Raw genomic sequence first — 11,485 nt, 5'->3', positions numbered from 1 at the left:
CTGGAGGTCCGTGTACCTGGACGAGACCGTATCTGATACGGAAACGCGACAGGTTCGGTTTCAGCTGCAGTTGAAAACTTTTAGAACAGATTCGAAAACATCAGAGTCACTGACTCGTAGTTATAAGGAAGTTATTTACTCTCTAAATGACAGTTTCTGATTAGGTGGAAGTGAGAATGTCAGTTTTTGCAGGAGTCTTTTTTCCCTCCTACTCTGGCCCACTGATAAGGATAAGGAGACTTATTGTATTTCAAAATTGTCCCAAGTGTCTGTTATCCGTTGTGCCCAAGGCTGTTCATTTTGGCCTTTCAGTTGTGCAGTTGTTATTGACTGAATTTGGGGATGCTTTTTCAGGGGGGAATTTAAAAAAACAGCCTAGGGCTTGAGGAGTTAAATAACTGTTTCAGCACTTATAGGGATACAGAGCACATACATATACACACACTGACCTGATTACAATCCTCTCTATAGCGGCCTGTCACGAGATAGGAAGGAGGTTTGAAATACCTCCTTTGCCTCCTTTTTCTACACCCATACTCTCACTTGTCCTTACTTCACCATCACAGCACGCGTCCCCATACCTGTGCGTACCTTCCATATTGCTCACGGCAATCGACGCTTTTCTCTCTCTCATCGTCTTTCTGCTTGTCTTTCCTCTGTAATTAGTAAGGATATATGAGCGACCTCTCCCCCTTGTGTTACAGAGCGAGCCGATCCAGACTCCCTGCCTCCACAGTGAGCTATGCGGCGCGTGGCCTACTTCCTCCACTCCCATGCCCAAGGGAATAAGACCGTCCAGAAAAAGTTAAGGACATAGCAACTGGTGCAGCCTGGAGCAAAGCGAAGGGGAGGAATTAATACTGTACGAGAAAGAACGACTGCATCTTCTTGCTGAGATCTCTTTTTCAGTCTTGGAAAAACATGTCTCAAATTATTCATTTCGCCATGCATCTTGGTTTCTCTCTGCTCTGCTTTGCTCTTTTCACAGCCTCCTTACAAGATAATCTTTCATCACCTTTCACTACAAGCTCCAATATTTCACAGCTAATCAAACCAACACATAGCGAGGACTCGTGTCATCTTCCTTCCTCCCAAACACGGACTTCTGTGGAAGACATTTGGAGCATACAAACAGAGAATCTTGTTTTATTTTCTTCTGCTTTTACACTCAAGCAGTGCTACCCTGAGCAGCATGCAGCAGACATCTTCAGTCACTGGCCCCTTTAAGTGGCAATACATAGTTATTTATAGGAGAGGTTGTCTCATTAGGGCCCGATCAATCGAAGATAGTATTACAATGGAAAAGGAGGGGGGAAGCTAAGATTCAAATTAGTACAGCAAGCTATTCACACTAAACGGGGACAGAGGACAGTGCAGTGAGTACAGCTTTGAGATATAACAACAGAAATGATTGGAATACAATTTACTGCGCACGGCGGGAGGATAAAAGATTGAGGGAGCAGTGAGACCGGGATGAGAGAGGATGCTGGATTCCGTCAGTCTTTTTTTTTTTTTTTTATTATCTTCCTCTTTTTGCTTTTTTTCTCACTGTCTCATTTGTTCCCATCACGGCACAGCGCTGTTCCAATCTGCAAAAAGTACAGCACAGTTGTGACTGTGTGATGGGGAAGACGGCGACACGAGGCTGACAAACAAATTCCGAACGTGAGATTGAACAGTTGGTTGAAGTCTAAACTACTTTCAGTCGAATTCTATCAAACAGGCCCAGACTTGAACGACTCAAAGAAAAAAAAAAGCCAGACTTTCCGTCTTTTTTTTGCCCTGCTCAATGGTCCTAGCTTGTAAATTCTATTTTCCAAGGGATTGATCAAGTGTGCCCGTAGTGACTATTCTCACAATACAGCGTGCTCTTTCCTTCCCTAAATAGCACAGAAGGCAGCCCATGACCTCATTCAGAATGCAGCAGCTCCAATGCCCTGGCATTAGCGCCGGGATGACATTCTGTAATTTGGTAAAAGCTGTGGTAATTATTTACACGTTTTCTCCAGCCGCCCTCGTTTTCTGAACACATCACTCACTTAAGTTCCTCGGCATCAACGGAGCGGTCAGGAAATGTGCATCAGGGAGGGAGCAACAGTGGGGAAAAATAGGGAAATCACAGTCGGAGCGAAACGATGAGGTCCGTGTGCATTTCTGTACCTTTAAGCGCCGGAGCACACGTGAACTCCAGCGTGTCTGTGAATGGCGGTCCAAAAAAGATTCTTACCAGAATAGCATCTTGCAGGCAGAGAAGGGTACTCACGTGTCACAAATCATCAACAGCAATTTCAACCTAGTGTGTTGTCCATGATTACTCTGAGTCCTCCGTTTTACTGCATGAAGAACCGTCGTGTCCCCGGCTGTGTTAGACTAGTTGCACGGGCCCCCTTAGTTTCAGGTCAGGCTATTTTAGCCGTCACTGTCATGCTGTCGCTTGCTATTCATCTGCTAACTGCTGTGCGAGACTGGCCTGCATTCATGGTTGCGCCTGATTTTACTCCTCCGAGGAGGGCGGATGCGCTGGGCTCTGCTGCATGCAGGTACTTAATTCAAGCATCCTCGGGTCTTCTTTGTGTAGGTGTGAGACATTGCACTTATTTTCCGGAGACATGAGAGATATGCTAGGCTGGGCTGTCTCACTCTGATGCGAGCAAATAATACAGTATGTGCCACCCACAGCGCCAGCCGGACCACAAACATCAGAGTGAAAGGGAGGGGGGAAAAAAAGGATCACATAGATTCTTTCATTAACATGCATCCAAATGTGAGGCCTTGCAGTCATGTCTCGGTGAAACTATTTTTTTTTTTTCTTCCCCCTCCTCTCTTGCCCTTCGTCTTTCCGTGATTACACACAGCACGACCTTGTAATATCTCATCAAAGAAATAATTGTAATATTCATATCTGGCGCAGCATCTGTTTTCTCTGAGCATGTGCGTATTTCTCACGGGGCCTCGGCTCTCGCCACTGTCCTTGCCCGGTGTCTGACAGCAGATATTTTTCACAGGGGCATCAATACCGGCCACCTCCCTGAAATGATTTCTCAGTCTTGCTCTGATCTTAACCTTACTCTTGTCTTATACACAGAGGGGGCCATTTCTCTTGGGAGATATTAACCCTCCCCGCAGCCCAGGGAGACATTTTTCAGTGTGGAGCTGACATTAACTGTTGTTGCAGGGGCTGATTGTCGGAGCCGCGGGCCATACTTTATGGAGCCTATCGTTTCTACCAACATTGATCTGCCACTGCTTTATGCTATGCGCCTGGACTGGTAAAAACAGGCGTGTGTGTGTGTGTACGTGTGTGTTCGCACAGAGGGGGAAGGAATGGTGATCACTAAGGAGAGATGAATACATACCCCTTAGCACAAGAATACCAATGAACATGCAGAGGGTGCAGAGAATATTAGCTTTGCAACAGATTAGACACCAGAAAAAAAAAAAAAGAAGTAAGGCAGTTAGTAGCTTTCAAAGAAGCAAGTAAATAGAACTAATGAGTGTGGCAAGCAGGAAAACAGGACTATAATTTTAAGAAGAACAGACGGCGAGGGGGGAAAAGAAGTGAGGTGTACCTGGGACACTTTGCGAACAACCTCCCCACTGATCACCAGTCCCTGAACGAACGAGCGCGCCGCCACGAAGGTGCGCGTGACCATCATCTTCATCGAGCGGGGCGTGTCTCCGAAAGGCCGTAGTGTCTCTATCTGCTTAGACACGCACTCCAGGTAGTCCTCACCTGTTATCGACAAACACATTCGTTCAAATCTTGATCCAAGTCGAGAAATGATGAATAGATTTAGCTTTAATAGAACCTGAAATCTACATTCTGTGCAGCACTACAGAGAAAAAAACAAACAAATACACTATTAGCCCATGAATTAGCTACTTGATGTACAAATGTGCTGGATGTACCTATGAAATATTGCTTGTTTGCCTGGTAGAAGAGCTTCTCCAGCAGCCTGGCCCAGAAGTCATTGAGCACCTCTTCCAGGTTGACATTGGAGCCTCGGTAGTAATGCCTCAAATCCGTGTACAGGTCAGTAAAAACTTGGGAATTCTGGGCGTATAGAGAGCCCCAAGTTGTGGTGAAAGTCTCCTGTAGGTTAATCGTTGACTGGTTCAGCAACTCCAGGAAGTAGCCTGAAAACAAATAGAGAATGAGTTTAAACACAGGACAAAGTGCTTTCAGCTCATTTACACTGTTATTTTATTACGTCATATTCTCTAATTTATCATTCTGTGCTGCTGCTGCTCTGCTGCTCATTATAAACAGGGTGAGAGGAAAAAAAAAAAAAAAAAGTCATAGCCATTAACTAAACTGCTGCGTGTACTCTTCGATAAAAAATTAACTATTTCTACACAGTTTTTCTTATTCTTTAACTCTTTTGTGCTGCATGCTAACGCGCAAGTTTGCGAGCGCGTCCCTCTGGGGGATGTCAGAGAATCGACACCGCCTCGGGGTGCAGTATATACTGCTCCAAGTGAGGATTTACAGATAAAGATAACAGGCAGATGCAGGCAGTCAAGCAGATAGACGGGTCAGCAGACTGACAGGCAGGTTGGCAGTCTCCGGGTCTCAGAGAAAAACAGGTGGAAGAACTGCTGAAGTCTGAACGAGGCAGTCGCAAACAACCAAAACAGATGGAAACAGCTCAAGCAGACTATGGATCTAAAACATATGCTAATGTTCTAATGTTTGATCAATCCCAGTTACTTCCTTGCGGAGGAGAGGTAGAAACCGATCCGATAGCCCCAAGAACGACACAAAGTCTAGAAAATTTTAAGCTCAGAACGAATATTTAAGGTTGTTTCGCTGGATTGCATTAGACCGAACAGATGTAGTCCAGGCTTTAACTTTTAACTCACTATGCTGCAGTCCACGGTTGTCTTTCCATTGAGGGATGCACACATTTTGAGCTTGTTGTCAAAAAATTCCAGATTTTCTGCGGCCACAAACATTTCTACAACTAGTTTATGTGTAAACAATGTTTATAAATGAGGCCCCAGTTCTGCCAAGAATCTGACAGCAGAAAGTCGGGCGCATCAGCAGTGTGCCCGGACCATCCATCCATCCATTCAGGACAGCATTTGCACTGCATTTCCACATTTTGTGTGTTTGTGCATGTTTATTTTGTATGCGTATGAATGCATTGCAGCAGAGATGGTGAATGTAGTCTGCAGCAGTGTTTACTTTGTAGGTGTCTTATCTTTGCCAGCCACCACCCAAAACCGGGAAAAGATGGGGGAAAAAAAAAAGGCGAGATGCAGCCGCCCCACAGGGGACACCCTCTTGCCGGCTTATTCCCTCAACAAAACTGTTACTGAAAACATCACAACACGCATAAACATCCATCACACACACACACACACACACGGAGCATCTTGCATATTTAGGCGAAAATACAAACACGCCCTGCCTCCCAACAGCTTCACTGATGACAACATATGGAAAAAGTGAGTCAAGTTATACAGTAGCAAAGAACTGTAACACCCACATGCGCAGGGCCCGAAGACAATCGCAGCACTTGGAGTTGCATAACATGTTAATATGCTAAGCTCATCCTGACCCATCTGCGTAGCATTATCTAAGCGCTGGCCTTGCTGGATACTGTATCACTGCTCTGCTTTCCCACTCATTAATAAACTCCAGCCAACTTGCCTCACAGCTGCAGTTGTTTGCTGCTTTCTCCTGGCATTTTCACAGACTCCGAGCTAAAAGGTCCGCTCTCATGCGAAAAGACGTGTTTATCACAGACTCCTGTGAAGACTCGGTTTTAATTCCACTGACAGGGAAACAGAATTCTGAACTCTTGTTTTATTTTCTGCATTTTGATGGTCGTTCTGTGTTTAGCGAGTGTTTCCAAAGGCTCAGAGTTTGTCCGGAAACATCCAGGGACTCTCTTCAAGTTATATCAAGTTGTACTGAACACAGTCCCACGATCACAGTCTTGTTCGGTGCCACAGCCAGCTACCCTCTGGCATTTCCCACATTTGGGTTCACGCCCGGAATAATGTCAATGTACGTTATTTCTGAACCGAAACTAGTCGTAATGTTGTCCATCACATTGAGTTTAAGAGGCACGATTCAAAACATGAATATGAAACTCTGGGCACAAATAGGTGCTTACATTTACAGTGTTGATATCACTATATACCTGTGGTTTTGGCACTTTCTGTTATTTTGCTGCTTTCAGATCCTGTGGCTGCTCTTCTTTACTTGTATAACTTTTATGAAATGTACCATTTTTTTTTCAAATTTTGCATTGTACTGTATTTTATTCACATGTGAACAGTGGAAGAAAGAATCAATCTGAGTTTAGACCTTGGACGATGAGCCAGGTTCAAACTGTGTAATATCCATCCATTATCTATACACCACTTAATCCTCACTAGGGTCGTGGGGGGGCTGGAGTCTATCCCAGCCGACTTAGGGTGAAGGCAGGGGACACCCTGGACAGGTCACCAGTCTATCGCAGGGCTACACTTTGAGACAGACAACCAAGCACACTCACATTCACACCTACGGACAATTTAGAATCACCAATTAACCTCAACATGTTTTTGGACTGTGTGGGAGGAAGCCGGAGAACCCGGAGAGAACCCACGCTGCACGGGGAGAACATGCAAACTCCACGCAGAAAGATTCCGGTGCCCCCACCGGGATGCGAACCGGCAACCTTCTCGCTGCGAGGCAACAGTGCATCACCACCCTGCAGCCCCACTGTGTAATATATTCTTTAAAACAAACGAGAGTAAATGAAAACAATAGCATTCTTAAAGATGCAGAGAATCTTTCTACTTAAAGCTACGGACCAGTGCAATGTGAGCTCCGTCTTTGTATGTGATGCAAATGGTTTCTTGGGATTATAATGTCTGATGGGATAAATGTTTCTGACTTGCAGCAGCTGTATGCCCAGAGTTTGTTTAGCAGCAGCAGCAGCAGTATGGCACATCATTCCCCCTCCTCCTCCCCGTTCCCTGAACTCCTGTCAGTCAAACTATCTGCAAACCCAGCTCTGGACCAGCCTCAAAGTAGCAGGAGTGCTGTATCTATGTCACTCACAGGAGAAAACACATTTGTGCAAGCCAACACACAAAATCATATTTCCAGAAGTCAGCAGAAAAGCACATGCGTACTGAGAAACCAACTTCAAAGTGACAGCACATCCATATGTACACATAGGAGGATCACAGACCGCCACACAAACACACACACATATACACACACTATCCACCATGGCAGGCAGGCAGACAGACAGACAGACGGGAAGCTGCTCTGACAGGTGCAGATTTGCTTTTAATCCCCATTAGAATTTATTCCTGCTGCGTACTGTCAGCCATAGTGTAAAAAAAAATGCCCTAAGTCTGGGTAAGTGAAATGGGTTTCCAGCAGATGTAGTTTCATTCAGGTGATGGAGAGAAGTTGTTTTCTTCATTACATGAATTCCTTGTGTTTCTATTTGCAGTGTTAATTTGTTCGGGGCATGTTTGTTTTTTTTTTTTAAAGTTCCTCTGGGATCACCACATGCGGAGGGCAGATCTCAGTAAATGGTACCCCGCTGTCCGGCTCTCCTCTGCCCTTCAGCTCAAGTGAGTAATGATCATCATTAGTATGACACAAAACCCCCGTGCGTGTCCGTGTGTGTGTGTGTGTTTGCGCTTTTGGTGTGTGGAAATGACCTTTCTCATTCTTCATCTGTTTGTGTGACACGGGGAGCCACGAGCTCATCCCTTCCTATACCAATCCTTTCTTTTTCACTCTCATCCACAATCCTCCATCATCCCTTAAAGCCTAACCTCCACCCCCCCACTCCCCTGCATCTGCTCTCTGGGGAAGGAGTGATGGGAGGGGACGCTTAATTGCTTATATCCCAGCTCGGTGGGCGCGGAGGGGGCAAGGAGGGGACAAGGAGGGGACAGTTGGAATAGTTACGCCCTTTTACTTATTTTTAAGAACTGATGTGAACACTGATAATTAATCTCTTCTGGAGTCAATGATGCAAGGAATTGTCATCTTATCCAAATATGCAAAACTGGCTATTCCCAACTACTTACAAGGCTAACACATGTAGCAGGCAAAGCATAGCGCACTTATCGGCCGGGAAGCACACACAAGGCAAACCGGTGCACATTTGATTGATGGGCTAATTCAATTTTATTTACAGTATATAGTTACACTTCATGAAGCAGACTTTATGGCTCAGATTTGCATGAAAGGGATTTACAGTCTGTGCAGCACACTGTCTGTGCCCATAACCACACCAGACTGATTATACAACATCTCAACAGAGCGGCATGGCCACGGAGGGATACACAACTAATTCAGCATGGGTCATGTATCAAGTTCAAGTGGAATCGCATTATAACATCCTCCTACAAATTTCTGCTGTCCGACTTTAACTCCAAGCGAGCCGAGTGCATAGCCGAGCGGGGCGAGCTGCTGAGTTTAGTCTGACTTGATGTACTTTAATGTGATTTCTGCATTTGATTTGCAACACTGCGGTACATGTTGATATATCCCTTTTGATGTCATAATTACATTTTCAACTGTGTCATCCGGCTCCGCCACAAAGAACGAGCATCCTCTCGTAATTAACGGCAACAACTTTTCTTTAATGTGACAGTGGATCAGGGAAATCTCTCAAGATACACTCCTACCTCCATCACATTCTGCCTTTCATTCTTTTTTATCTCTCCAACTCACACACACACACACACACACACATGCAGAGACGCACTCAGAACAAGCTAAGTGAAGCGTGTGTGTCTTAATGACTTTCTTCCTGCGGTGAGAGGGGAGTTAATGATTTCATTTGTAATCACTCTGAGCTTCACATCCAGGCCACCTTGACATGTCAGAGGATTATTTTAACTCTCTTCCTACCTTGTCTTATCCCACTGCCTCTAAACCTGATTAAACACAGTGCACACACACACACACACACTCACAAACCCCCTCATATAACATAAAATCACTCTTAGGTATTCCACAGGCTTTTATACGCTCTTGGTCTTTGACGAATCAATACAGCGCTTCAAACCAGGCGAGTGCAATCCACCTCCACGTGAACTCTTCCCGTGCCTGTCTCTCTATCTTCACTTCTCCCCGGTACTCTCTGTCCATTGTCAAGTTGTGTTATTGACAAGCGGTTTCAGTGTAACACAGAGGCAGCAGTGATGTTCAGCCAGCTGCCAATCACTCTCAGTTAGGGCTCGGACTGATCTCGAGTTTCTCTCTCACATGAGCGTATTTACTGACTGAGGCTACTTTTTCCACACCGAGGCCTTAAAACGAGAATGGACTGAAAAACCTGATCGCAGATTAGCCTGCCGATAAACTGCAGACTTGTTATGACTTGTCAATTCTCATGACACTTGTTGGTCTCCAGTAAAACTTGTTTCCCCTAATTAACAGTTTCTTGCACGTGCAGGACGTCTTGCGGAGCGGAGCAACAGGAGAATATTAAAAATACTTTTAAAAATATGTAATCTAAATTACGGAATTGGCTTGATTTTGGAATTACGAGGTTATTGCAACAGAATGATGCCACCAACAAATTGAATTGCGGGTGCTGACAAGGGAGCTTAAGCGCGCTGAACTCGCCGACTCGCTCACATGCCGTCCATAAATATCAAACCAGCGGTGAAACATGACAGATTACTTGAGTTTTGGCAGAGCATCATAGTCTGAAAAGGGAGGACTGAATAGAAGAAGGAGCTCAGTGGAAGAATGAAAGGGAGTGCGAGAGGAAAACGGGGCTGCAGAGGCAGCAATTGTATATCTCTTTCAAATTTGACAGCCTTAATTCTATTTGTCCATTTGACAAGTGCTGAATTATCATATTAGCTGGATGGTTCTTTGGCAGGGAAGGGAGAGACTGAGAGACGGAGAGCAAATCACGAGGCATATGCCAAGAGAAGGGGGAGGAGGAAATCAGGTGGCGGGGGTATATTAAAAAATAAAACTAGACAGCACTCGGGGCACTAATGCCGAGGCTGTACACTCCTCTAAATGTGTTATTTGAAAACTACAACACTGCGAGTCGCATGCTCTGCATCAAAATACGTTTTGATTAGTTACCGTCGCTACCGTGATTTTTCAATCCTGTCTAGTAGCATTAAGCATCGACGCGATGACGGATTGCGCAACATTCGTGTCCCTCATGACATCTCCTATCCCCGGATGACTGAATGGCACATCGCTGTAATGTTTCAGTCACAGCGATGATGCATCCTCCCTTTACAAGCACCCTGGATCCTTGGTCTTTTGTTGTTATTCCCCTACCTATGCAAGGACAGTGAAGGGAAAAAAAAAACAAAATCAGCACAACAGGCACAAACAAACACCGCTGTCTTGGGCACAGTAAATGCACAAACGATGATCTGGGAGCCATTAGACTGTTTATGAGACAGACCGACTCTCCATCAATAACAACACTTATCACACACACGCTGTGCCCCTGTGACGCTACAAGCCCTTTAGTCAGAATTTAGATGCTATTAAAAGGTCCCTTATATTAAACAAGCCGACACATCACATAATGTATGTCATTTATCAACAGGCTCTCTTGTGAAAGCCTTTATTCCACTTTCTCTCTGTCTCTCTTCTGACTCTCCCTGGCTGGTATTGTGCAGCATTTTTTTATCCCTGCCTGTTTCTTTTTTCTATCCATCTGGTTCTCTTTTCCCAGCTTTTTCCCCCCCTCCTTGTTTCTTCTCTCTGTACCGTTCCTTACCCTCACTATCATGTTGTTGTCTTTTTTATCTCAACTTGCATTCCACTGCTTACCCCCAATACCATCCGTTCTCCCACAGCACTCCTCTGTCTCTCTCTCTTTCATTTTATCCTTCCAAGGCGCCATCGCTCCTAGTGAGTAATGTGTTAGGCATAATTAGGCCAGTGTACCCCAGGTCCCCACCGACATGATTTGCATGCAGATAAAATGAGCCAATCAAGCACCACAATGGGAGCAGATGTCCTTGTCTCTCATGACATCATCAGAGGTGACCCTGAAAGCAGGAAATTAGAAGGTGGGCGGGGAGGGAGGTGGGAGTGAATCAAATCTGTTGCCTAATAGTGGGGATATTGAAACACAGATGTAAAATGTGTCACCAGTGTCCAATCCAAATAAGCATGGGTGTAGTGATTTGGAGGTGAAAAACATTAGGCCGCTACGTTCGCTGCCAACTTTTTTTTTTTTTTTAGGCACACCTTGGCAAAACGGATGCAGTTGAATGCAGAAGACCTTAATGAAGGGTACGGGTGAGGTGGTGTGGGTTTTTTTTGTTTTTCTTGCTGAAATTGTTTTACAGAGAGATGTTGATTCAGCTTGATGATTAATTGGGGCGATGTAATCATATTTCATGTTGGTGGGGTTTGTCCGACGCATCAGTCACCCTGTACACATACGTTAACATATATTAGGTCCTAATTACATAAGGAAATAAAGCTATATTGTCACATTTATTCTGTGTTAACCCTTCGACA

At 44.9% G+C, this 11,485-nt stretch overlaps 1 protein-coding gene across 1 annotated transcript in view; it reads right to left on the bottom strand.

The window, feature by feature from the left end:
- Window positions 1-11,485, bottom strand: part of gpc1b (glypican 1b) — a 69,360-nt gene that overhangs the window by 11,660 nt on the left and 46,215 nt on the right. The window contains exons 4-5 of the mRNA XM_008284418.1: window positions 3,910-4,137; window positions 3,570-3,733 (exon numbers count right to left, since the gene is read on the bottom strand). Coding sequence (XP_008282640.1) covers window positions 3,570-3,733; window positions 3,910-4,137 — 392 coding nt within the window. The remainder of the gene's footprint in view (window positions 1-3,569; window positions 3,734-3,909; window positions 4,138-11,485) is intronic.

This window comes from Stegastes partitus, unplaced genomic scaffold (genome assembly GCF_000690725.1).
Source record: "Stegastes partitus isolate 25-593 unplaced genomic scaffold, Stegastes_partitus-1.0.2 Scaffold358, whole genome shotgun sequence".
NCBI classification, from domain to species: domain Eukaryota; kingdom Metazoa; phylum Chordata; class Actinopteri; family Pomacentridae; genus Stegastes; species Stegastes partitus.
This window is presented reverse-complemented; position numbering and strand designations above follow the sequence as displayed.